Source organism: Brachyistius frenatus, unplaced genomic scaffold (assembly GCF_029030835.1).
Source record: "Brachyistius frenatus isolate BFR_SWC_R1_liver_20210118 unplaced genomic scaffold, ASM2903083v1 Contig_57, whole genome shotgun sequence".
Taxonomy (NCBI): Eukaryota; Metazoa; Chordata; class Actinopteri; family Embiotocidae; genus Brachyistius; species Brachyistius frenatus.
The window spans coordinates 1,190,001-1,216,810 of record NW_027210656.1 but is presented as its reverse complement, the minus strand read 5'-3'; the positions used below and the strand labels follow the sequence as shown (position 1 = coordinate 1,216,810).

General features: G+C 42.3%; 1 protein-coding gene across 4 annotated transcripts; it reads left to right on the top strand.

Moving 5' to 3' along the window:
• Positions 1–119: 119 nt before the first annotated feature.
• Positions 120–24,859, top strand: pip4k2aa (phosphatidylinositol-5-phosphate 4-kinase, type II, alpha a). 4 transcript variants are annotated; one of them, XM_069705558.1, is made up of 12 exons: positions 120–553; positions 713–1,279; positions 12,574–12,671; positions 12,816–12,912; positions 14,417–14,569; positions 15,027–15,173; positions 15,542–15,580; positions 19,703–19,810; positions 23,237–23,350; positions 23,661–23,901; positions 24,126–24,229; positions 24,366–24,859. In XM_069705558.1, the coding sequence occupies exons 2-12, from the start codon at positions 1,139–1,141 to the stop codon at positions 24,444–24,446; spliced, it is 1,323 nt and encodes a 440-aa protein (XP_069561659.1). In that variant the 5' UTR covers positions 120–553; positions 713–1,138; the 3' UTR covers positions 24,447–24,859. The 4 variants fall into 4 exon arrangements, with proteins under 4 accessions (XP_069561659.1, XP_069561658.1, XP_069561657.1 ...); XM_069705557.1 differs by having other exon boundaries at positions 122–553; positions 727–1,279; positions 19,703–19,819; XM_069705556.1 differs by having other exon boundaries at positions 122–553; positions 19,703–19,819.
• The last annotated feature ends 1,951 nt before the right edge of the window (positions 24,860–26,810 follow it).

The window sequence follows — 26,810 nt, the reverse complement described above, 5'->3', positions numbered from 1 at the left end:
TAAAGTGATATAAAATGTCTCATGCGTGCGATTAAAAAAAAAAAAAAAAAAAAAAATCGGTGGAGGGTGGAGGAAGAGGTGGAGGAGGAGGAGGAGGAGGAGGAGGGTGGAGCAGCAGACTCCGCTGTCACCTCCCATCCGTCGAGCTGTCAGTTGACAGCGGCGCACGCGAGCAGACCGGGTCACGTCGACATTTCTCCTCCTCTGCGTTTTTAATTCAAACAAGCGAGGGGCCATGACAGGAATGACAGGATACACCTCTGTCATCTTTACGGGATAACCGCACAAAGACGAGGAGGAGGAGGAGGAGGAGAAGGAGGAGAAGACAGGAGGAGGAGGAGGAGAAGAGAGGAGGAGGAGGAGGCGCGTGCTAAGTTGTGAGCAGATGGCTAATGGCAGCTGTTAGCTCGGAGGCTAACGTGAGCTAGCTGCATTGTGCCGTCATCCGGGCTGACGAAGTAACGAAGTAACGAAGGTAACGAAGTAACAAGGTAACGAAGTAACGAAGGTCAGCCCTCCGCATCACGAACTCATTTTATCAACCGGTCTGAAAGTAAGTCGTTTCTCATTTTGTCACGAGGCTTTCACGCCTTTTTTTTAATTATTATTATTATTTATTTTTTTATTTTTTTCCTGGTTTTCTACGTTTTTTTTTTTTTGTTGTTGTTGTTGTTTTGTTTTTTTAAAATAATTTTACGAAATTTATCCGTAGTTGTGTTTTGGTAGCTGAAGCAGGCTACCTCCGGCTATGCTAACCGCCAGCTCGGCGAAGACGCTCCAGATGAGTCGAGGGAGGAAGAGCGGGGACTTGTGATGCGGGCCGGGGGGACGCGGAGGACCGTCGGGTGAAGGACAGCGCCAGCAGTGAGCTCCCGAGACACACTGCGTTTTGTCTCTCAGCAGTCCTGGTCGAGGGCCGGAGCGTCCAGCCGAGCTGACGCTGAACGAGGAGGACTGAGGGGGACTACTTTGATTTTTGCGAGCTGGCTTAAATGAATATTATTGACGTTAGTGAGTCGTGAGCTGGTGGCCGCTGTGCCGGCTTCAAAAAGGGAGGAGGAGGAGGAGGAGAAGACTGTCAGGATTATCACACACAACTGCAAAAACCAGCCAGCTTGCTTTTAAAAAAAAAAAAAAAATGGCTTCGGCGAGCAGCATTGCCGCATCTATTGCGAGCAAAACGAAGACCAAGAAGAAACACTTCGTTGCTCAGAAAGTGAAGCTCTTCCGTGCCAGCGACCCTCTGTTCAGCGTGCTGATGTGGGGAGTCAACCACTCGGTGAGTCAGACCTTTTTTTTTTTAATGTCCTTTTGATGATCCACAGCCATGTCTCCCCTCGACCTAATGATTGTTGCACGTTCAGCCTTTCGTGTTGTTGCAGCCGATTTGACAAAGATGCCAGCTGCTGTCCAGCGGTGGGATGTGACTGTCTAAATGTGTGACTGGCTGCAAGCAGGTCATCAGTAATGCTTGCTTTGAGTGGGCTCTTTGTAGGAACAAAAAGTCATGGCATGAATACCATTATTACATATATGTCTGTGTGTGTGTGTGTGTGTGTGTGTGTGTGTTAGTTAGACAGAGAGGAAGAGCAGCAAACTCTTCTCTGACTTCCTGTTGTGCACATGTAGGATAAGCTCCTAGGGGTCTGTGTCACGAGAGAGAGCAGATCTTCCCATGCAAAACAGCTTATCTCCGCTCTCTGCTCTCTTGTCTCTTCCTTCGCTGAACATTCGCCGTGGGTCAGTACTCGTGTGCTGAAGAGAGCGCAAACTTGGAAGGCGGTGGACAAACGAATATCCCTGCCGCCGAGGCGAAAGTATTAAAGCTTATGATCGATGTTGTGTCGTATTACAGCACACCAAGAGACGGAGTAAGGCATATAATCCGCAGTTCCTTAAATTCCTTTGTTCTGACACTCTTAATATTAATCTATAGCCTCTCCATTGCTTGCGCAGCTTGTTGCCCATAATCATTTTGTGGTTATTTAGTTTATTGGTTTGGTTTATTAAGTCGATCTGTCACCTCAGGGTTGAATCTTTCTAACCTAAAGAGCTGAGCAGTAAGTGAGCAGCATTCAGAATATTTATATGTTAGTCAGAAATATTTCCCACAGAGCAGGCAATGGTGTGAATGATGGCACAAATGTAGATGTTATTTAAAATACAAACTACTTTAGGCCCTTTTATACAGACTGCCGCTCTGTAGTCTTGCTCTTTATTGTTATCTGCTTTTGGTTGTTCTGTGTGTGACTGTGGTCACCAGACTTTATGAAACCTACAACCAACGAATACATTAAATCAGACTGGCAGATGTCAGTTTCACATTAATATTGATTTTGTGTTAAGGTAATGGGCCAGACATATTGTTTCTGGTACGTTTTAATCGTGACTGCGGTTTTCGATCGTTGATACGGTTTTGTGTGTCTTCTTATGACATTATTGTTCCTTTTGACATATTTTTATCCATTTTTTGGCAATGCTTAAGCCATTTGTACTCGGACCATTTGGGTTTTGACTTTTGAGCTCTGTTTGTTGTTTTGTGTTGCTTTGGAAACGTATATGTGTACATACATGCATATATGCATGTGTATACTCATACTTGTTGAGTCTTACAACAATGATTTTTTTTTCCCATATCTCTGTATTGGATTAAGGTGTCTGCAGTATTTGGCGTATATCAATGTGACAGACTCACAGTACTGAAGGCACATTGATGTATTCAATTATTCAGATTGTTATATTTTTCACGTTAGTCAGTAGCTTTTGCTTTTTGCATTTAGGGTGACAGTTTATTCTGGATTACACGGTCTCAAAATAGCCTGTTGTATGAAAGGCCAAGACCGCTAAAGATCCAAAGCCTTTATTCTTTGTCTGAGCTGTTGTCTATCGATGGATTACAGTCACCTTGGCTGTGGTGTTAAGCCTGAGGGAACTAAGTAAAGTGCGCAAGAGGTTTACCTTCATGCTGTTATGCAGCACTGTCCACTCACTTACAGATTTCCTTATCAGATTTAGTATAACACCAGCCATGTATCTATGTTTCTAGACTACCATCCCAGCAAACTCACCAAACCCTTCTATAAAATGGTTGTTACGTCACGTATTTGTCTTGTCAATACGCTGAAAATCTTTCATCTAGAATTGATTTAAATATCATTTCTAAGAGTAACTTGTTTGTCCATGCATGTCCAGTAGAGAAGGAGATTTAATCTAGGATCCCATCATAAGATTCATCTGTCTCATTTAGATGTCTTAGAACTGTGTGCTAAAGGGCCACTGGCTCCGAACCATAAAAACCTACACAAGTCTGGAGAATCTACATGTTCAAACTGTTATATTGAATTGCATAACGCGGAGCAGGAGTGCAGCCAGCACATTTCCTTCTTATGCCTTAGGCTACTTCTCTTGCTGTTTTTCTCATCACCTGATAAGCTTCTCTGTTTGTCATATACCATTGGCTTTGCAAAAATGACATTCAGTGCCAGGTCACCAGATTGAGATGCTGAGTTGCTACCAGCAGGGTGTGAAGGCCACAGTTTGGAAATGTTAATACGACAGCAAGGTGATTGCAAACGTAACCGCAACCTTTAAATAACAGGACACTGCAAAGGAACGATCAAAGGGTGAGGCCTAAGAATGCAACCAGACATCAGAGGCGGCATGCGCGCACATGCATACACGCACCAGTTCTGCAAACGTAACCCCCGACTCCCGAACCTCCACTTGACAACCAGATTTATCGAGTGTCACAGGTCAGTCGCTGGTCAATCCAGAAGAGCCACAGATACCTTTCTGTTTGTCCAATGCAGCAAAGGTGTTATTTAAATGAGGAAATTGAGCTGCTAACAAGCAGAAATGAATGTGTTTATTTAGCCTAGAGCATTCACTGTATGCCATTTAGATTCATTCCTGTTTAACGGCTCATCCGAGGATATGTGTTTTGAAATCTCTTTTTGGGGCAGAAATATGTAGCACTTTGCTAAAAAAAAAAAAAAAAATAGCTTTCTTTGACAGGTCACATGATTTAACTTTAATCCCAACACTTTGAAACTTTACTTGGACTTTTAAAGCCTAAATAGGTTAAATACCTCACGGTTTTACAAACAAGGATTGAAGCCACAGCTAAAAAAAAAAAATCTTTTTTTTTTTTTCAGTAAGTCACTGAAGTTTTACTAAAGCTGAAACAAAAAAGTGGTCAAAAGATCAGTAACAATCAGTGCTTATATAAACAGAACATAGACTCAGTGCAATTGCATCACAACGGATAAGTTTACCAATTTGGTGTCAGTTGTGGCGTTCTTCATGAAAGTAATGGCTTTTTAAAAAGAAAAGAAAAACGCATTCGTTTTTGCTCTGGAAAATCTTCACGCTGTCATCATGGTTTAGCCTGAAAGAAATAATAACTCAGGAAAAGATGAACCATCCTAACTGCGTAGTCCAAATCCATTTGTCCAAGCAAGACTCCTTGAAACCCGAGCTACCCCAATGGTAGACGGCTACTTCTAAAAATATGTCAAGGTCCCAAACACCTTGTGTCAGGAGTTCTGTTTCTGCAGTGAAACGTAGATTACAGCCTCCACATCATTTGTGAATCTGTAAAAAAAAAAAAATGGGGTGTAGTTCTGGCTTGTCTGTCAGTTCTCATTTTGAGTCCTTGGGGTGTCCGAGTGCACTGTTGGAAGAGAAACGTGTCAGAATGTGTTCTGCTGGTGGATTTTGAGTAGATTTGTCATTGGGCTGGAAAGTTGCATCGTCACAGTTTAAGGCCCCCGCTGCGTAGTCGTAGCCCTGAGTCCAGCAGTGGCCTGCTGCTGCAAGTCACCTGCTCCAGTACTTTCAAGATAAATGTGTTTCGCTCATGTTCTGTGTGGATGTTTATTACAGCAGGCCAAGAAAAGAGAAGATTGCTAAACAAAAATGAATGAATATTTTTGGGGCGTGTGGGTAAATCTTTTTATTTCAGTTTAACATGTATTTTCTCTTAGTGTCGCTTTTCTCATATATATATATATATATATATATATATATATATATATAATATATATAAGGGGCTCAGACATATATATACCTTTATTAACACTCTCCTTATTTTGCAGGTTCATGATCCAGTTATGTCTGAGCCCCCTTTTTTGTCATCCTGTCAATGTGGCTCACTTTCATTCCTTCCCCCCTCTCTCCCTCTCTTTTCTGTGCCCTGCCTCGCTGTCTGACTCAGAGTAGCTGTGTCTGGAGCTGTGCATTGCATAAGAGGGAGTTCCTATAAATATCTACATGAGTGACCTACAGCTAATATGTGCGATGATTATGGGTTAGGAAAACAGAAAAACTGGAACCGCACATCTCGGCACCCTGAGGCAATGTCAGACGGAGAGACTGGTGGAAGCATCTTGTGTTTTTTGTGCGTCAGTGTGAGTCTGCAAAAAGTCTCGAAACTAACTTTTTTTCCTTTCTGCTTGCTACTGATATATCTGCATGTCCTTTGGTACAGCGTACCTGGTGAGTGTATAACTCCACTAACTGTGTCACCCGTTTGCTTTAGTTATCCGTCACTTAGCGTTTCAAGTCGGGAACTTGGCAGCCCCCTCAGGAGATGTTGAGGTGGAATATTCTTTGTCTCTGATCTGTTACGGATGTGACGAGATCCAACACTTTGGTCACGAGCCCATGCCAAAAATTCAGATATCGTGATGGCACTCGTGTTGATACGACAGCAACAACAACCGCAACCGCACGCACGCACGCACCAAAAGTTTATGTGTGGAGATATTTTTGTATTTGAGTGAGATGATCGGGGACCAGTTATAGACAATCAAAGACCATCATCCTGATCTGTGCACCGAATCTAAGATGAGCGTGTTTGTATTAACGTCTTTAGAACGTGTTTAATCACACTGTGGACAATGTTTATGAAAACAATGTTTTCAAGGTACCAAATTCAGTATGGAGGATCTTGGAGTTTTAACGGTATTAGTACCCTCCACAAAAATTTGAGTATCAAGACATCCCTTCACTGTATGTATTTGCCGTAGTCTAAGCGTTGGAAACACGCCTTTCGTTTCTTCAGCGCTTGACTTAGTGTGAGTTTCAGACTCTTCCTGACTGAAATAGACTGGAATGAGCTGCTGGTGTCTGATGTAAATGCAGACGTTCTCACAATTGAAGGGATGATTAGCATAAGCTTTTAATTGTACTGCAGGTGTCTTCCTCCGGCACGTGGTCGCACACATCCAAAGCCCTGTTTGTTTCTTTTCCTCCCTGTTCAGATCTCACTTGCGCGCACACACACACACACACACACACACACGCATGCGGTTGCGTCAGTCCTTTTACCTTACCACCGCTCCACTTTTTATCATCGGTGTGTCCTCATTACGGCTGACCTCTCTGTTCGTGGGCGGGGAGAAGAAAATAGATTTCCTTCAGAATTGTGATTCTCATCTTCCTTGCTTCTCGCTGAGACCTCGAGAGGTCACGGTGGGAATTATTTGTGGGCTATTTTCGTGTCGCCTATAATGTTTGCATTTTGGTCTGGCCCGTAGAAAGACGGCTGTATTACGAGACGGTATTACGCCGCGGAGGACTGCCGGCGGCGACTGCGGCGGGAGGAGTCGGTGCACCCCCAGCTGTGGCCGCTCGGGCACAAGTCCGTGGCGGCACCGTTGCATTTATAAAGAGAACTAAAAGAGACGGTTCACAACCTCTCGCAGCTGACCACGGCTGAGGTTAATTGAAACAGACTGCGATTACGACCGACGCCGTCGGATGACATAGCTGGCACTGTGACTTTAGCTGTGGCCGCCGCGGTGCTTTACTTATTACGACTCTGGCTGTGACACATTAGTTTAATAGGGGTAACCCTAAGCACGTGCAGCGGTTGTGTGTGTGTGTGTGTGTGTGTGCGTGCGTGCGCGCGTGCACGTGATGGTTGTCCTCCTAAACTACTGTGGTGTATTGGCAACACATCTGTCGTAGAAGCACTGCCTGTACAAATAGCAGCATAGCCGGACATATCTATGTTGGACCACAGTGGCAGCTGAGGGAACCAACAACAACCAATGTCGAGCCACGACTCGTCCCGTCACGGGCAAGCAGAGCAGCTGCAGCTGCAATCGCAACCAGATCGGCCTTTTGAAATGAGTAATGAACACGAAATTCATCAAGTAACACGAAAGTAATCCTGCAAAAAAACAACAACAACAACAATCCCCACCATGATCTTTTGTTGGCTCCAGAGCTTAGAAAAGCCAAAAATGGATTTTGGAAATGACATTAGATGGACTTTGCCATTTGGCTTGTTTTGACCGTATTAAGCACCACTAATGTTTTAGCTGCAGTGCGCAGGCTGACGGCTAACTTCCTCACAGCAAACTAACCTTGTTAGTAAGTGGGCTAACGAAAGTAAGGGAGTAGCCGTGTGGCTGCTTTCGGTGCTATATAGGGGTCTGCTGTTTGTAGAAAGTGCTGGGTGTGACAGTAGCTGTACATACAAGTTATTATCCAAAATTCATTTCAAAATAAGTAATGGCATTCTTTACGCAAGGCACACTTCCAGGATTTTGGAAATGCATTTTCACCTTTCTCTTTTGGCATCGGTTCAGTTGTGTTTACTTGCGATTGAAGTGCCCAGAGGAAAGGGGACCTTGAGAGATATGCATTTTAAAAGATTGCTCAACATTAGGTCGTATTAGATGACACTAGTCCAGTCCACTTCAAAATAAACCCCTCTTTGCAGGGCGGAAAAATATCATGAGACAAGACTCAAGGCTGATTTCAAACTGGAGGACTACAACTCTTTTTGTTTTTAGTGGTATTTTATAGCGGGGTGTCGTGCCTTTTAAGGAGCTGTGGTTTGCTTAAAAACTGAGGTTGAAATTAAAGACTTCATGCAACAACAGGCCCACACTGACAGAAGCAGACTGGAGTTACTGTATTTAGCTATCAAATAACTGCAAATTGAAACAATTTTTATTAAGGCAATGTGTACAGTTCAAGAGGAACTACCGGAGTTGACGAAACACATTTACTTTCATAACACATTCTATTTATAGTAATAAATTGGCAGCAGTTATCAGAAATTAGTAAATTATTATTATTTTTTTTAATATAATAATCATAGCTTCCTTGCTCATTGTCAAATGTCTCCCTCCAGGCTTTACACCCTGATGGCATGCCTAATTAGTTTCACTTCTCACATTCGCAACAGCGAGAAGTTTCTCGCCTCCGTTAACACATCCATTATCATTTCATAATATTAGCGACTGTCGTGTTAAGAGCGAGCCATCTGTCATTGTTCAGAAAGATAAGGCCATGCCATGCTGCTGACAGAGCACACTGCACACTTAACTTCCTGTCCAATGGAGCAACAGCACACACTTGCTTCACTCTGGGCCGGAAAACCAGACTTTATCACCATGGAGACAAAAAGGAAGTGGTGGTGTAAAATTTGTCTGCAAGTTTGATAGCTGCAGGAAGATAAGCAGTTTCGCATGCATATGATTAAACAAAGCTCAAGAGCTACTCTCCCCAAGATGGAAATAATCACAAGGGCCCGAGAAGGTGAAATTAAGAGTACTGCACATAGATATTTAATGTTGATTAAGTACTGCAGTGGACCGTTAGGTTTTAATACTGGATTAGCCACACCTCCATGTAGTCGCCTGCAAAAATGTTTAGGAGCCAGGCAGAGGCGTCATGTGAAAAAACAGCTTACTGCTGACTGTTCATACTAAAACGGGTACACGGTGACTTGTGTGTGAAAGTGGCCTGTTGTCCTCGCAGAGAAAGGAACAAGGACATTTGCCACAGGAGTGCAGCGCGACCATTTGTCTGACTCGAGGGACTCGTCATGTCTTTTCGTCCAACAGATATTTTCACCTCATTTTGGTGTTTATTCATGTGTGTCAATCATTTTTGTTGCTGTAATGTAGTGCCCCCACAGACTTGTGTGTGTGTGTGTGTGTGTCTGTCTATCTGGTAACACCAGGCATTGTCTCTGATGTTGTGTCAAACACAGCTTTGTTGATTAGGTGACATCTCCCTACTGAGTACCCATGATGCCTCTGGTCTGTAACCTCACTGTAACGTCAGTGCCTGTCACACCAGGGTGCTGAAACATTCTCGGATATGACATCTGTGGACCGCGATCGTTTACTTCTCTGTCTCTCCAACACCATAATCTCCATATCTTTTGTGTCTTTGATTTCTTTCTTTCTTTTCGCATAACACTTTAGTCTTTTTGTTCAGACATGTTCCCGCCGTCTTCGTCTCAATCATGTCCCTACTAAGAGTACAGTCTTCTACATTTTATTCATGTTCTGTTAATCATGTACATTATTTCTATGTTGCCATGCTTCTTTCTTCTTTGTTTCTGTTTAATTTCTTTAAAAAAGCATGAACGGATCTAAGAGGTTATTCAAAGTACAGGAATGTTTGGTCTGAATTATAAATTTCCCCTCTAATAACATAATATCAAATTGCTTTAAACTTAGTAAAAGCTTTCGTCTCAAAATGCTCAATTGGTGCATGTTTGCTGAGATGGTTAAAGACGGTTGGTAAACTTTACACACCATCGGGGACACGTTTGCAGAGTCGACATTAGTTCACATTGGACTTCTTTTTCCTTTTTGTTAGCAAAGATTGTATTAATTGATGAGCACAAGGGATCGAAACCGTCCTGGGAATCTAGGCGTCAGCTCCCCACCGCCACCCACCACCTGTCTTTGCCAGCATACTGACTAAATGCTGCCAGCTCCTGTTTTGGATATTGACTGTGTTTAATTGTTTGTGGTTTTTAAAGTGAGCCGCTTCAATCTGGCGCACATAGAAGCTGCCAAGAAACACTACCTACAGCAGAGGAATGATATTATTTTTAACACAAAGACACTCACATCCCCACAATGGGGGTAGAACAGACTAATAATATTACAAATTTCATCATTATGTCTGTGATGCTACTTTCGCTGCCATTAATATCCTTAGTCCATTGCATCTAACCTGGGCACAAAACGTTATCAATCATAGGATCACAGATTAGAAACTTGACCACTGTCATAAATTAAAAATAGAAGTGCATCTCTGACCGGGCAGTCGGCTTCTTCAGCCCCTTGTTACAGACGATACTACGATCCTTAAGGTTAAAACTCTATATCCTAATGCAGCAATCTGGCCACAGGGATATACTCATTTGAGAGGCCACAGGATCAATAATGTAGGACAGCCTGTTAATCAGTCAGATGGAATAAGTGCAGTGAATAATATTGGTCTAAAAAAAATCATGAACGTGTTCCTGGGATCTTCAAAAAAAAACAACTCTCCACCTGAAGTAACCTAGATACGATCCATAAGTCATGCTAAAGCTATTCTCTGTATCATCAGCTGTAACAGGTCCTTCAGCATTATGTTGCTATAGTCAATCCCCAATGGAAGAAATGACACCTCGCCGTGTAACTCTACACAATCCTAGCTGCGAATAATCTCCAACTCTTAGATTGCACGTGTGTACGTATGTATTTCCTTCATATTATAGTTAATTCGAGTGTTGAAGTTTATTCAACGCACCTAGATTACAGTATGCCCGGTGGAATGACGGGTTATTAATAGACTCGAGCAACCTGCCAGCGCTCCCGCCTGCAGCCAACAGCAAATCCGCAAGCACACACACAGACGCATCATACGCGTCTCAAGCTGCGTCTGAGTCAGAACAAACGGCAGGTCCACGTAATGCAGCAACGTGAAGCAGCGCCGAGTGGATATTCCTGCATTGGGCCTCGTGCGTTTGAAGCCCTGCAGTTTCTTCCGTGTGCACGCTTTATTAACGCGTCCTGTAGTCCTGCTCATCACAAACGTGCAATCGGTCAAAATTGAGTTGAGTGTTGAAAGTATAACTCGCACGTAACTCTCACTCTTGAAACTTCACTTGTTCTCACGGTCGGATGTTTCTTGGCACTCCTTGAATTGCCCGGATCTGTTTGTGACACTTAAGTTTATCCAAAATGAGAGTGAGGTCGGAGTATTTTTTATTTTTTTTTATTTTTTTAAGCTAATTCTGAACTCGACTAACTTTTAAAGCTGAATTTCGGCTGTAAATGAACGTCGTCGCGAATAGAAAAGGGGAAGAAAACCACAACAACAAAAAAGAGTCTTTGATTATCTGCTCTTGGATCGTAAACGCAGTCAAACACAAAGATTAGTCAACAGCAGTGCATCACACACGGCAGGATATTGAGATCGTCCTTCCTGCAGGAGTGACACACAACCTATCTTTCAGTCAGACACGCACACGCATGTCATCCCGACTCGCTTTCTTTTCGTTTTTGACATGCGCCGACGTTATGCACAACAACCTCGGTGTCACTCCTCTTCAAGTCCCTGAGCTGCACATTCAAAACACCTCGATGCTTCTGCAGCTCCGGCAACACTTCCTCCCCCCCCCCCCTCCCTCCCTCCCCCTCCCTCCCTCCCGCTGCTGTCCTTCAAAACCGTCGACTTCATCGCACACTCCCGAAAATGTAAATTCATAGTGTGTTCTCATCACCAAGCGTGCGACGCCAAAGATGGGGGTCGATTGATGACCCGGGCCACAACTCTTGACTTGAATTATTGAATTAGGCGCGATGACGGGCGTCTGTTTACTTGAGCAGCAAAAAAAAAAAAAAAAAATCTCGGGATGCGAGTTCATCCTTGTGAATGCTATATTTACTTTTTTTTTTTTTTTTTTTTTTTTTGACATGTTTTGCGGCGTGCCAGATTTTGCAGTTATCTGAGATCGTTAACAGCATCTGACATTTATCTCAGGAGCAGTTTTTGTGTCGTAAAGCATTCGGTGACTGATGTCCTGGCAGACTGAAAAAAACAAACACATCCGGTATACATCTGTGGATTCTGTCACTCTGATTTGCCTTTGATTGTCTTTTCAGACACGTATATATACACTTTGTGGTAATGCGAGATTTCATGTGACCTTTGCACCAGTCCGTGAAAGGATGTGCTTTGTGGGCTTTGATGATGACGAGGAGTGCATCGTGAAAGTGATCGTATGAGTCGAGAAGCACGCATGCATGTTGTTGAATAACTGCAGGATTCCTGTTTTCACTTTTTTGAGATGCGACAATAAAACATGTTACTGAAAATACAGATAATGCTATTCCCCCTCCCCCCTCTTTCATCAAAGTATATTGTTTATTGGTTACAGAGCTCCACTATTGAGCTTGCACTAAATGTTTTCTTTTTTTTTTCATGCTTACAGACTTGATTTTTTTAATTTTTTTATTTCTATGTAAACTTAAGACAAATCAAGATTCAGGGGAAGCACATCATTTCATCCTCTCAATTTAAGCATTTTTCACATTGTGGAAGAACACAAAATGTAATGAATTACGTTCATTTGCTTTGACCCAGCTGAAGAATTAACAAGGATTCATCCTCAGGTGTTCATTTCACTAGTGGCGGCTGCAGTATCTTACCTCGAATGCTCCATTTGGTTTTACTGCCAAATGTCTTTAGCTTCCTGTTCTTAGATGTGTTTACTGATGTTCCTGTTTTCCTCCTCTTTTTTTTTTTTTTTTTCATGCACAGATAAATGAGTTAAGCCATGTTCAGATTCCCATCATGCTCATGCCAGATGACTTCAAGGCCTATTCTAAGATTAAAGTGGACAACCACCTCTTCAACAAGTAAGGTCTTTTTAAGTATATCATATAACTATTGCACTGCTCAATAATTATGACACTGTAAAGTGTGTTATTTATTGCATCTCATAAAATAATGTCCCTTGTGTTTTTTGATCTTTTTTTTATTTTTTTTATATATATACACAGGGAGAACATGCCCAGTCATTTCAAGTTCAAGGAGTACTGCCCTCTGGTGTTTCGAAACCTCAGAGAGAGGTTTGGTATCGATGATCAGGACTTCTTGGTATAAACCTTTTTCACCAACATCAGACAAGCTTTTCGCATTAATGTCACTTCTGAGTCAAAGTTCTGCTTTCTTTGTCACCTTTCTTGCATTAAATTGGTGTGAATTAGCAAACGTGAGGATGCCAGTTACTATAAACAATCACACGATATTAGTGTCGATACATAATGTATTTGAATCTGAATTTAATAACTTTAGCCATTTGATGCTACTGAAAAATAAAAAACACGTAACTATTCCGGATCATAGTCTTAACTTGCAAACTGTTACTCTGCGCATTTTTCTTTCCCCTTTTTGTTTGAGCCCACTCCTTCCTTTCCTTTAGTTTCCACTCTTTCCTAGTAAATCCCCATTTCCCAGTGCAGTCAGTGAGTTGGCAGTATTTAGAGGTCATTGTGTCCCAGCTCATTGCAGCTGTCCCTCCTCCATGTTTACATTAGGGTTCAGCGAGCTGCAGCGAGTGGGCAGTGAGCGCCGTTAAGAAACTGACCAGTCCAAAGGAATGTGACTTTCTCTATATCAAACTACTTTCCTGCACAAGGCGCTAGTCGCATTGTCAAAACGTTGATGGGCATGTCCATTTTTTTGGGCCTGCTGGTGTTATTTCTAAGTACATTGGAAATTTCCCTTTTTTTGATGACTGACAGCAGTAAGTTTTAATGAGCAAGTATAGCAATATTAAATTAAGCTTTGGAGGGTAACTAAAGTGCAAACAGATTAACCTTTTCCCCCACATCATGATAAATGCACAGTGGGGGAAATTACTAACTAGCGCAAAAATGATTAGAATATCTTTTTTTTTTTTTTATGCCCGTCTCTGTCAAAGGGCCTCTCTAACATTTTCAGCTTGTGATACAAACCACTTCCAATTTGCACCACAATTCGGACTAAAAGTTGACTCGAGTAGTTTTCATGCTTTTTAGAAACCTCAACAAACGGATCTTTAACCTACTTTCGTCGTAAAAAGGGCCACTTAACGGTCGTTTTCCCATGTACCTTAAACATTAGTTCTCTCTTTGCAACACAAGCAATAGATGCTCAGAGTTTAGGAGAGGGGAGGGACCTGAGGAATTCTTAGAGAATGAGGCATTGAGCCAGGGGGTGTTGGATCATGTTACTTTTGAGCTCCAAAGTCTGGGCAGCAGCTGTTTGTGTCTATGTAGCTCTGGACAGGCAGCAGGCATAGAGGTCAGAACCTCATGTGTTTAGATTGGAGTGGTGGAGGTGGTGAGACAACAAGAAGGTAGCTCTAGGACATGCTGAATTGTGAGCTTCAGAAACTGTAATTTCATTGCTCTTTAGTCATGATGGGTCAGTATGGCTTCAGACCATTCGAGAGGTCAAATCCAAGTAACATGTACACTGACTCAATACAAATAATGCATGTAAACGAGTGGCGTAAAGCAAAGAGGACACTTCTTTTTTTTTTTTTTATGTCAGTGAGTGCATCCTAATCCTGATCAATTTTGTTTTTACTTGTTGTCTTTGCTCTGTGTGTTTACAGAACTCTCTGACACGTAGTGCTCCCTTGAACAGTGAGGCCCAGGGTCGCAGTGGGGCCCGCTTCCATACCTCGTACGACAAGCGCTACGTCATCAAGACCATCAGCAGTGAGGACGTGGCCGAGATGCATAACATTCTAAAGAAATACCACCAGGTGAAAACAACATACCGTGCTGTAACATATCGATGTGTAGATACAGTAGATCCGAGTCTTGGTTGTCCTGTAGGATTTCTTTGTGTGTCACTTTCTGAAAAAGCTTGAAATGCTTTATGAACATATCCAATATAGCATCATTTTGATATTCATTACAGGCTTACAACACCCACAAGTCAAGCACCCTTCATAGCTTTGTGCCTCACGGCATAGTGTCAACAATAATAATGCCATTTTGTTTAGTTGTCCACGTACATATTCCGTATCCATGCAATTTCCTAGGATAGTGTAAGAGCACTTAGCTCCTTCCTGTCAGCTTATCGCCTCACAAAAAGTCAAAAGTCATAAAGGGCTCATGCTGTGTTTTATAAATCTTTTTTTTTCTCTCCTCTTGTCCAGGCAGTGAGCATCTATTGTGACTATAAATACATTTGTATTCCTCACTCTCTTTTGGTAGTTCATTGTGGAGTGCCACGGTAACACACTGCTGCCTCAGTTTCTGGGGATGTACCGGCTCACAGTGGATGGAGATGAGACCTACATGATTGTTACCCGCAATGTCTTCTCCCACCGCCTTTCTGTCTACAAAAAATATGATCTCAAGGTAGGAGGGTGGAAGCAAGAAAATAAAGGTGATCAGATAGGGCATGGATGTAAATTTCACCTATAGCTGCTTTTTACCAGTACCTTGTTGCCCCTCATTTTTCTGTACTGATTATGTGAACTTTTGGTGCAAGAATTAAGAATGTGACTGCTTTTTCTGTTTTTCCCCTCAAGCCAGTCCTGCATGTAATTCAAATATTTTATAGAAGCAATTCAAGCATCAAGAACCAAAAAAAAATGTGATTATACTAAAACTTTGGTTCTATTTCAAAATATAAGGCATTTTCAATAGGGTTTATAAGTGGTAAAAACAAGTTTTGGAGTATCTGGCTTACGGGTAACCTGTTATTTTTCTTAAATTTTTTTTAGGGTTCCACTGTGGCAAGAGAGGCCAGCGACAAGGAGAAGGTACAGTTATCTGTCCAGGATCCACTGTCATGCACACTTTTAAAATTCTGCACAGCGCCTATTAACCTTCACCGTATACTTAAAACAGATTCTAATAATGATCAAATTAAATATATTTGTTATGATAACAAAATCATTTCAATAAAAAACAAACTAAACAAATGCATCAATTTCACACATCATTTCACAAACGGATCAAAAGGAACTAGACAATCTACACCACCAACCTGTTTGGAAAGTTTCCTTAGTACTTTAGGTGTTCAAATCTCATCCATATCTCTTAATTAATTTGCTAAAAGTGTATTAATACAAGCCAGCATTACATTTGTTGAGCATTAGCACACAAAACACTTGTTCTTTTTTGTTTCCCCCTACACATAGTGAAACAATCTTTAAATTGATATGCTCCTGCGAACACTGAGCCTTCTCACCTGTGGCATATATTCTAGAGAAAATAAAATGAATGACAATCACTGTTTTGTTTTTGTACAACTTAGCCTACTTTCAAACCGTTTTTGCTCATTAGACAGACCATTAGTTATCATGGTATTGCTGATTTACAGTGGATTTGGATTGCACTGATATAGCACCGGCTTACTACTGATTTGATTCTGGTGTCACTATAGTGGAGCAAACAAACACGTGTAAAAGCCTCAGGAACATTTCACTACTAGAATCACGTACAAATAGTTTAATTCATTCAATACAGATTCAGTTCAGATATACATCAAAAGTGACTTGGTTATTCTGAACTACATGTCATTCGAAAAGCCATGTGAACATTTTGAGAATGAAAGAAAAAAAGCAACCTGTGTTTCCAGTGGTTTCAATAACCGACACCCGCTTCAAACAGCTCCAGACTCACTGTCATCCTCCAAATGGCCCAACTAACACAACCTTGGTGTCTGTTTTTTGTTTCCCCCTGGGTGGGGATGACAGTAGCAAATATCCATTTCCTTCAGTTAGCACCTATTTCATCACCCCATCCCCCCTCTAGCCACTGCACGCTATTCGTGTGTCTTTAATTTGCTACATCCCCTCTAACCTCGCTTCTGCTGTTCCATCAGTTCCCCTGCTTGCTGTCTGTGTGTGTGTGTGTGTGTGTGTGTGTGTGTGTGTGTGTGTGTGTGTGTGTGTGTGTGTGTGTGTGTGTGTGTGTGTGTGTGTGTGTGTGTGTGTGTGTGTGTGTGTGTGTGTGTGTGTAGAGTTTTATTAAGTCAGATGTTGTCTCATGGTTCAGTAGTCCTTTGTATGATGCGTTTTCTGTGTAGCTGTGTATGTGACTGGCGTGTGTGTGTGTGTGTGTGTGTGTGTGTGTGTGTGTGTGTGTGTGTGTGTGTGTGTGTGTGTGTGTGTGTGTGTGTGTGTGTATGTGTGTGTGTGTGTGTGTGGTGTGTGTGTGGTGTGTGTGTATAAGCAGTATTTACATATGAGCAAGAGCTTTTGCGTGATTGACCGCGATGGAAATGTTGCCGTTCGATGTGAGACACTGCTGCCTGTTTTGAGTTTTTGGCTTCCGGCTGCTTGAACAGAGTCACCTGCCAGAAGTGAATTGTGTCAAAGAAATTGTAAAAACATGGAGGTTCGCTGTGCTTTCTGTTAATTTGTATTAGTTAATGTTTAGAATTGGTGCTTTATTAGATATAACTACTTTTATATATATATGATAGTGGGATTTGACCTTGATGGATTGAAACTTGCTGACATCATCCTTGAGCACTTGGACTTTGGGCTACAATTTGTCAGCTCAGCATTAATGGAACGGGACGGCTTTAATTTTCATTATGTCGCCACATTTTGTTTGGTTTGTCTGACCATGAAAAGGGTTTTTACATGAGGCTGCCACAGTTTTGAACCAGAGCCGTTTGAACTTTCCAGCAGGTTTTCCAGAGGCTTAATGGTGGGACACCATGCAGTGATGCATGGAAGACTTCAGGGAATCCCTGAACTAAATATAGCCTTCTGTAAATGGCGGAAGAAACTTAACAGTGGGGTTAAAACAGATGAGTGGAAAAACAAAGCAGCTGAGGGTTTAACACGCACGTGAGCCTACTGTGTGACCCTCTTTTTGTCTGCAGCGCAGCTGTGTGTCAAACACCATTTATTGTCGAGCAACAGAGATTAAGAATCAACAGGATAGAAAGCTAACATGAATGAAGATGTTACTTCTAACACCTACTACCACTGACTTTTAATTTAAACTATTAAAGTTGTTGCTGCTGGTCTGTGTTGACTTTCTTTTGTTGAGAGTATTTTAAGTAAAGAGCTGATAAGTAATATATAGTGATGATAAGTGAAGCTTCTTATCATATAGCATACTTGGATGCGGAATGCAAAATACAACTGCACTCGCACACGTTAACAACCTACGTCAGATCTCGGACAAAACTAAAGCTCAGACATCAAATATTAGGATCTGACAAGAGAATGCTGGTTTCTCCACATTAAACACTTTACATACAGTTTACACGTACACAGACATGCTTCAAGTAAGCTGCTGTTCACACTCTACTAGTCCTCAGTAGCTCTGAATGTTTGTGCTTCCTGCAAATCATTCTTCTGTCATTCAAGGCCAGTCTATGAACACGGCAGTAGTTCGCACCAGTGTGAACACTCGCACGCACACTGCAGTTGGTCAATAAGGTGACGAAGGTGCATCACGCCGAGTCAAAGAAGAAAGTCATGTGTTTGTTCAGAAGGTGCAGCGTGTGTCCACAGAAATACTACAAATAACAAAACTGCTACACACACAAACAACAAGCATGGCAGGGTCCTCTCCTGACTGCATGGCCCTCTCCCTTTCATGCATGCATCTGCATGGTATATAATGTTTTTTCTGCATCCTTTATGAAGTTACATTATTTCTAACACATTCCGATGTGTATGAACACCAGTCTCATTCTTTTGCACATTGTGGACATGTTCTGTTCTACCCATGTATGACATGTATTTTTATTTTCATGAGATACATCTTGTGGTTCTTGTTGCTGCTGTCTCAGGGTTTTTGGCTGTCAGACAGCAGCTGCACAATTTTCCTGACACATTTTATGCACAGCATTTACCAAGCAGTGGGTTGACACCTCTTCTTTCTTTTTTTTTTTTTTTTTACTGCTAAATTATATTAACTAGAGCGCAATTTAGGTCCTACTGGTCTCACATATTAAATCATAGCAGTTATTTTATGCTGTTTACTTTATTTGTGGTTAACCACAGAGAGCCTGTTGTTAACATATCAAGGACACTGACCCACAATTTATCAACTGATGCATGATTTGTGCATTGACAGCGTCGGGTTTGTGACCTGCAAAATATCGAGGTTGTGTTTGTATGTAAGTAAAGAGCGACTGCTCCCTGGTTTGTGAACTAGAACCTGGATCTCCACTTGGTCTCTGCTCAGAGGCCTTCGGCTGCCGCTGTATTCTTTGTTTCACTGTCCTATCTGTGTCCTCACGCCAGCATCAGCTGGTATCTTCAGTGAGGGCACATGGCTTTAACGTGGTGATGTGAATGCGTGTGACACCCTTTACCCAGTAGTCGTAAGCCCTTAGAAATAGTACCACACCTGATCAGATGTTTGGCAAAATATACCTTTATAGACTACAAATTAGTTCCCCGTTGTTTCCTTGCTTAGTCCCAGGTCCTTGCTCCTTACAGTAGCGTTTGCAGGCTGCTTCCTTTCTCCCCCAGGCGTATGCCAGGAAACAGTCACAACACCATTGTAGGTAGACTAGAGTCGTACATGTAAAGAAAATCACCATTAAATTTGGCTATTTAGAAATATTTTTTTTTATGAGAGTCTTAAAGTTAAACTAACAAAACTAATATATTTCAAAAATGGTTACACTTATTTAAACTCATGGGATGAGTCTGTCGGAGACTGATACGCACTTCCCTTGGCCGAGCCATTGCAAAGACGTCTAAGAACATAAACCTCCAGACTGGTCATACAGATCTTTCTCGCTGATGCCCTTTCCAACCCTCTACCAATCTGAAACAACAATTGTGTTCTGTTACATTTTAAACACTTTGCCTTTACTTCCAACTTCCTTCCTCCCTTCCTCTCTCCTTTCTTCTCTCCTCTCCTCCACCCCTACCGTCCCTCCCTCGCTCCCCCTTTTCTAGCAGCCACCCCAACCAGAGGATGTGCCCGCACGGCCCAAATCTGGTAACGTTCAGCAAAGGCTGCAAACACTGCGGATTGCCACGCGCTTTTACTGCGCCATGAAACACGTAAGAGATGTAAGAGAACCAGGGCTCATATACCAGGCATGATCTATTAAACCAATCTTATATTCTTGTTATTATAATTTTTTTTTTTTTTTTTTTTTTTTTTTGCACGGCCGAACATTTCCGTTTCCTCGTATTCTCCAGGCTGATAGTGGTATTCAATGGCCATACTTTCCACGTATTTCATCCATCTACAGTCACCTATCGCTTACTCTTTCAGTAAAGTTCAGTTTTGGTTTTGCCAGACGGTTCATTTTTGTTCCCACCATTTACTCGACAGCACCTACATGTATCTGAAACACTGGAGAGCAAGAAGTGGAAGGGAAGGAGGATGTATTTCAGAGGGTGATCTTCCGTTCTTTGTTGGCTCCTTGCTTTTCATTACAGTTAACAACTGAAACTTAACTTGTGAGTCACCCAAACTATTTTCTGCAGTATGAATTAATAAGCAGACCTGCATGCTCTTAACCATAGCAGTAATAAAAACGGTACACATTTTGATGTGTCTCCTAAGCCAGTGAGGAGTTCCTACTAAAGAAAAGGAAGATGTAATACCTAAGACGAATAGAGCCTCTCTCCTAAAAGCAACAGAGCAAAAATGGAGTTTAAGAGATGAGTCAGGTTTGTTTGAATTTTTATTTTTTATTTTTGTATTTATTTTTCTTAAGGTTGTGCAGTATGCACCGGTGGCCTGGCCCAAAGACAGTGTGACTCCCACTTCTGAGATAATAAGTGTTTTATCAGCAGTCAGTATTGTTGGCATCCTTAGGTGAATGTGGCAAATACCTGTGTCTCAGGTTTCAGTTTGTTTTTAGTTTTGGAACTTCTACCTGTTGTTTCCCTCAAAAAAAAAAAAAAAAAAAAAAAGTCCAGTATACGACGGCCATAGAGGTTTTAGATACGCTGCTTTTAGCATAGAGGCCGCAACAGATTGGTCATTAAAGGGAACAAGTGACAAAACCATTTAATTGCCCAGTTTATTCCAGCTTTGTTTTCAAGACCAAATTGTTATCATACACGCCGTAGCAGTCAGTTATATATAGCAGTGCTAAATTAACACATAAGGGACTTGGTTTGTGTTGCCTAGTTTAATACATCTGCTGATTTGCAAATCACTGCATCTAAAGTGTTGGTTTAGTAAATCCACGTGAAGTTTTGCCAGTGGCTGTTTTATGAATTGTGCAAACAAATTCAGCATTAGAGTCAGAGCTCAAAGTCTACATCAGAGATGTGAAACTAACCAGTGGAACCTGCAGCTAACACATCATTAGGAATATAACCGGTGACAAAGGTCTGAAACATCCCGCTGTCCGTTTAGCAGAAATTCTACAGAAGGGCACAGCTTTGTCGGCACGACATCAAGATCCATTTTCCAGCCAGCTGACGAGAGGCAGAAAAGAAACGAGATTCTTTTTTTCTTTTTTTTTTAATAGGAGAAATTCACCTGCTTTGCAATTCATCGACTACTGACCTCTTCTTTCTGTCTCTAATGTATCTTTCTATCTTTCTACCGACTGCCGCTAACAAATGTACCAGTCAGGAGTCGGACATGTTTTATTGTAGTCGGTGTGGTGGAGAAAATCAAAGACAGTCCAACTAATAGAATCCTTATGCATGACTTGGAGGAGCAGAATACATAGTGAACCTGTTACAGAGACCGTGGAAATGAATGCACAGAAAGATGGATGACTTCAAAATCTGAGGGGTCTGTTCAGGTGATCGGCCTGTACAATGTTTTCAGGTTCTGTTCTCTCTTTGCAGTCAGCCTCATGTTGCGTCCTCATTTACTTTTTATGTCACATCAATATTCAGTCAAGCGAGTTGAACATCCCATATGTTATTGCAAATTGGAGGTCTATGTCTGTGTATATATATATATGTATATATATATATATATATATATATATATACATATATATATGTGTGTGCTCAAGTGTCCTATTTTGTGACATGTATTCCTGTATTCATCTGTATAAAGATGTGTATGTATGTGTGCGTCCGTGTGTGCAGTCTGAGCTCATTCTAGTGCTCCAAAGTGGTGTTATGTGTTGCTGCTCTTCTCCTGCTGCCATAGAAACATTGTAGTAGCTAAACTGCTGCTGCCGCTGCCCCGTTACCTCATTTCCTGCTCTCTCTCTCTTTTTTTTTTTTTCCTCAGCGACTCAGAACTAGGCCCCTTCCCTACTCACGTAACACCTCCTTCCCCCTACAGGCTGCTGGCAGGTTTGCAGCAGCCTGCCGAAGAAGAAAATAAAGCCCCGTAGATGGAGATCTAAATAGGAAACTCCTTCATTCTGCTTGTAGGCTTGAATAGTGGGAGTTTGTCTGAAAGATACACTGGCTTAATAGAATTATAACACACGGTTTATTTCAGCTGCAAACCACGATCTGGTTTCCGAATAGCGTCTTAGACGGACTATGAGAGTATTAGTTGTCTCGGGCAGGAATATGCTATTTTCAAACGGATGACAGTGGATGCTTTTCGGAGTCTAGCCCAGAGCTAAAAAAAAAAAAAAAAAAAAACTTTTCGTGGCTTTGAGTTAGACGTCTTTTTTTTATTTTATTTTTTATGACACAAAGTGTATGGATCTGCCAGATGCATTTTAGAAACACTGTCCAAACTCGTGTGCAAGAGTGCCAGAAAAATGTTGAGCACCCTTTGAGTCATGATACTGAAAATGAAATATATTTCACTCTAAACAATATGGAAAATAAGCAAATTGGTGCATCAGATGGATCTGTACCCTGCTGTGAGCATGCTGCATGCACTGCAATACACAGTCAAATCTTTTAGTCTGAAAAGAGGTAAGCCTTGGTTTGGACAGACTGCTTGACAGCCAACTCGTTCTACCAGTATGATGTGCTGTGTTGAATCGGACGAGCTTATCTGACAAACCACAGGCTCAAAGCCTCGTGTACTGTGAACGGGGTATTTCAACATGCAGGATACATTTACACCGGCTGTGACACGTGTAACTTCTGAAACTGTAATTCATCTTTGTTATCGTGCCTTTTAAGATACCCCTTAGTTCTTAAAGTAGAGCAGGACGGCTACCGCAGTCCTGTTTCATAACATACGCAGTGAATTTAAATGTTTTCTGTAAGTATTCTGGGGAAAAAGGATGAAGAACACAGATGGTGGTGTTACTGCTTTTAATCGATATTCTTTTTTATCTTACTGTCAAATATCTTTAAACAATATTCAGATATTTTCATGGATTAAAATTGGGTGATTGGATGTACCGATATTTTCTAAAAAAAAAAATATATATATATATATATATATATATGATTTACGCACCAGAAATCTGTCACATTTTTTGCCCAGGCTGCCCTACTGTATACACTACCTGGCCTCTCAGGGCCGTGTTGTGGATTTGACCGTTTGTTGTTTTTATCTGGTCGCTAACCTTCAATGTTAATGGGCAGGCAAAGGAGCTGCCCACCTACAAGGATAATGACTTCATCAATGACGGGCAGAAGATCTACATCGACGAGGAGAACAAGAAAATGTTCCTGGAGAAGCTTCGGAAAGACGTGGAGGTACGTGTTCGACATGAGAATCCGCTCTCCGATTGCCATTCGACTTTTTTTGGTTTAACAATTGATTGTGCACTCATGGTGCCGTCAGTAGCTTTTCATGCACTGAAAGGTTCATGTGGGGAATTAAGCTGTAAATGATCTCAATATTTATTAATAGGTTTTCTATGTGGCTCCAGACTTTCAACTTCACTTGATCTCCTCATTCGTCTTATCTCCACCCAATCCTCCTCCGCCTTAAACACTCTGCCCATCACAACGCTCGTTCCTTTTTTTCCCCCCTCACCATCCTACCGTCTTCCATCCCCTTCAGTTCCTGGCCCAGCTCAAGCTCATGGACTACAGCCTGCTGGTGGGCATCCACGACGTGGAGCGAGCCGAGCAGGAGGAGGTGGAGAGCGAGGACAACGAGGCCGAGGACGAGGCCGAGAGCGACGGAGGGGGAATCGGGACGCCCCCCGACAGTCCCAGCAACACCCTGGACAGCAACAAGCCTCTGTCACCCGGAGAGTTCGATCCCACCATTGACGTCTACGCCATCAAAAGCAACGACAGTGAGTGGGGCAAGCCGCATGTGGTTTTCAGGTTTATAGCAGTGCGCGAGATACAACACAGAACTGAGAGCTCCCCCTACTGGCTGCTGTGGATTTCATTCTAGTTGTTACTGCTGCTGTCAGAAATGTTCCACGGTGCTTCCTTGTTCGTGGTACTGGAAAGCGAATACTTATTCAACGGTTTCTGTTTTGCTCACTTAGCGTGCGTTTGTTTTAAACTACAGGTGCTCCGAGGAAGGAGGTTTACTTCATGGCTGTCATAGACATCCTGCAGCATTACGATGCCAAGAAGAAAGCTGCCCACGCCGCCAAAACTGTCAAACATGGGGTGTGTAGCTGCATGCGAGACTCATTGAAATGAAGGAAAAAGAAGACAAAAAAAGAATGTCGAATTGACAAGTATTCAAATTATTACCACACAAATACATATTTTGGATGCGAATTAAATCTGTGTTTCTCTGCAGGCCGGAGCCGAGATCTCCACGGTGAACCCAGAGCAGTACTCCAAGAGGTTTTATGATTTCATCACCACTATCCTGTCATAGCCTCCAGGAGTGACAGGGGCCCAACAGAGGCACGTGGGGAGGGCGGGGGAGGGGGGGAAAGGGAGGGCAAGTGGGGGCCTGGGGTGGAGAGGTGACGTGACGGAGACGGGGAAAACCATCGAGGCTGAATAAAGGTGCTGTGATGGCTTTGTACCGCTCTCCTTCATCCATTCTCCTCATCCCTCCCCGTTTGTTTGTCTCTCTTTCAGTGGGGTGCCACACTCTGCAGCTAAAAACAAAACAAAACAAAAAACAAACATTGTTCGTTTACATTTAACCTCTCCTCTGTTGAGTTCTGCTCACGTGTTACTTTGGATGATAAGGGTGTTGAAAGCAGGTGTCCAAGTCATTTACGTTTTTCATATACATTGTTGTCGTTAATGTGGGAATATGGCTTCTTTTTTTTTGTTCTTTTTTTTTTTTTTTTTTGTATTGCCTCTAACACGACATATTTTATTTTTATTTTTTTTTTATATTTTGATGTTCGCAATTGTCTTTTTCCTTGTGATGTCTCAGGGGACATTTGGGAGGGTGCGATGCGTACAGTGTGAGGACGAGCGGAGTGCTGAGGGCAGATTACAACGCGGTGACCTCCCTCTTCCTTGCAAGAGAGGAAAAGCTCGAGCGCGACGTGAAGGAGAAGTTTATGTTGAGCCTCTTCTGACGCAATCGCTTCGTTTCAGGGAGTTAGGACGCAGTCTTCCAGTAGGCCAAACCAGCCGGAGCAACGCCCGAATGTTGCACAAGTACTCAAGCCAAACGAGTCTTCCCATTTGGGTTCCTCCTCTGTCCCCCTCCCCCGTCCCGTCCCGTCCCGTCCCGTCCCTTCGTGCACAGTTAGTGAATTGAGCTTCTGGGTTATTCCCTCGCCACGTGCTCCCAACACTTCTCATTAGCCGAGTTCACTTGGTTCATGAGTTATAACGCCCGTCTCCAGTTACACCTCGGTGTGTCTCTTTGTCCCATTTTGTGGTGTACAGGGATTAAACGAGAGGATCTTTTTTTTTTTTTTTTTTTTTTAAATGGAGAAGAAGAGTGAGCCGAGTGCACGGCTTTAATTAACTTCACGGTCACTCTTGAGAAGTCCTGGTTTCACTTCCTGTGGCAGAGAATGACCCAGAAGTCACGTGTGCGGCTGCTTCACAAGTGAGTCACTCCTTGTTGTGATATCTTCGTGGAGGGCGTCGGGTTTGAAACGTCAGCGGCCCTTAATTTTCTGTTGCCATCAGCACCTTATGAGTCAAATCAAAAAACAAACAAACAAAAAAAAAAATCTAAAAAATATTGCACTTTTTTTTTTATTTGGCGTTAGAGGTTAGGAGCTCTTATTCTGTTACATGCGCAGCAACGAGGAGGAAAAGGAACTCTCTCAGAAATGAATCTTAGTATCTCGAATCCTGTCTCCCTCCACCGTCTCTCACCTCTGAGGTCTTGTTTTTTTTAAGGGCATCGGTTAGCAAGAAATCACTGCAATATTAGAGAGAGAAAGTGGACCGGTTCTGTTTACAGGGCTTTCGGTGACCTCTCCGATCCTTTTTTTTTTTAAGAAGGGCTCCGTGGTGGTGGGTTTTAGGGACCAGGCGACAAGCGTGACTGTGCTCGTGCATTCAGGGCAGACAGAAGACGGTTTACCTCCAGCATCGTACCAGCACACACACCCAACGATGGCGACCGGTGTGTGTGTGTGCGCGCGTGTGTGTGTGTGTGTGTGTGTGTGTGTCAGTGTTCAAACATTGTAAAGGGCGGGAAGAAAAGAAAAAGGGGGTGGGGGGTGGGGTGGGGTGGGGAGGGGAGGGGTAGCTACAGATGTAAAGACGTGTTGTTAAGTTCATGAACACCAACAGCATTGTTCTCTAACCTCGGCTGTGAGTCTGTTATTCATCATTGTTTGTGTTGTTATTGTGGACTTTTTTTTTTTTTTTTTTTAAGGTGCATTATCTGTGTTTGGCAGTTTTATGAATTGACGTGGTAATATTTTGTTTTGAGTTCGTTTTTTTTGTTGTTTTGATTTTTGTTTTGATTTTTGTTTTGTATATTTTGCACAAGAGGAAAGGAACCAAATGTTACAAATACGATCCCAATTAGTCGATATGGTCTTAACAAGGGAAATGCAATATACTTGTATGTCAGTGAGATAAGTTGTTTTGCGCGTGACGTTGTGTATAACCTCTGGATAACCAACTAAAACGAGTCTAATCGTCCACCTCGACTATTCTAACCCGTGCAAAACGCCTCCATCACGATATGTTTGTTTAGATACCATAGATTATATTCACATTTATATTTTTACATTGGATTTTAGTCATGAAATGTAGTTGTATTTAGACATCAAAAAGGAGCCACCCTGAATGATGGTGCTGTGGT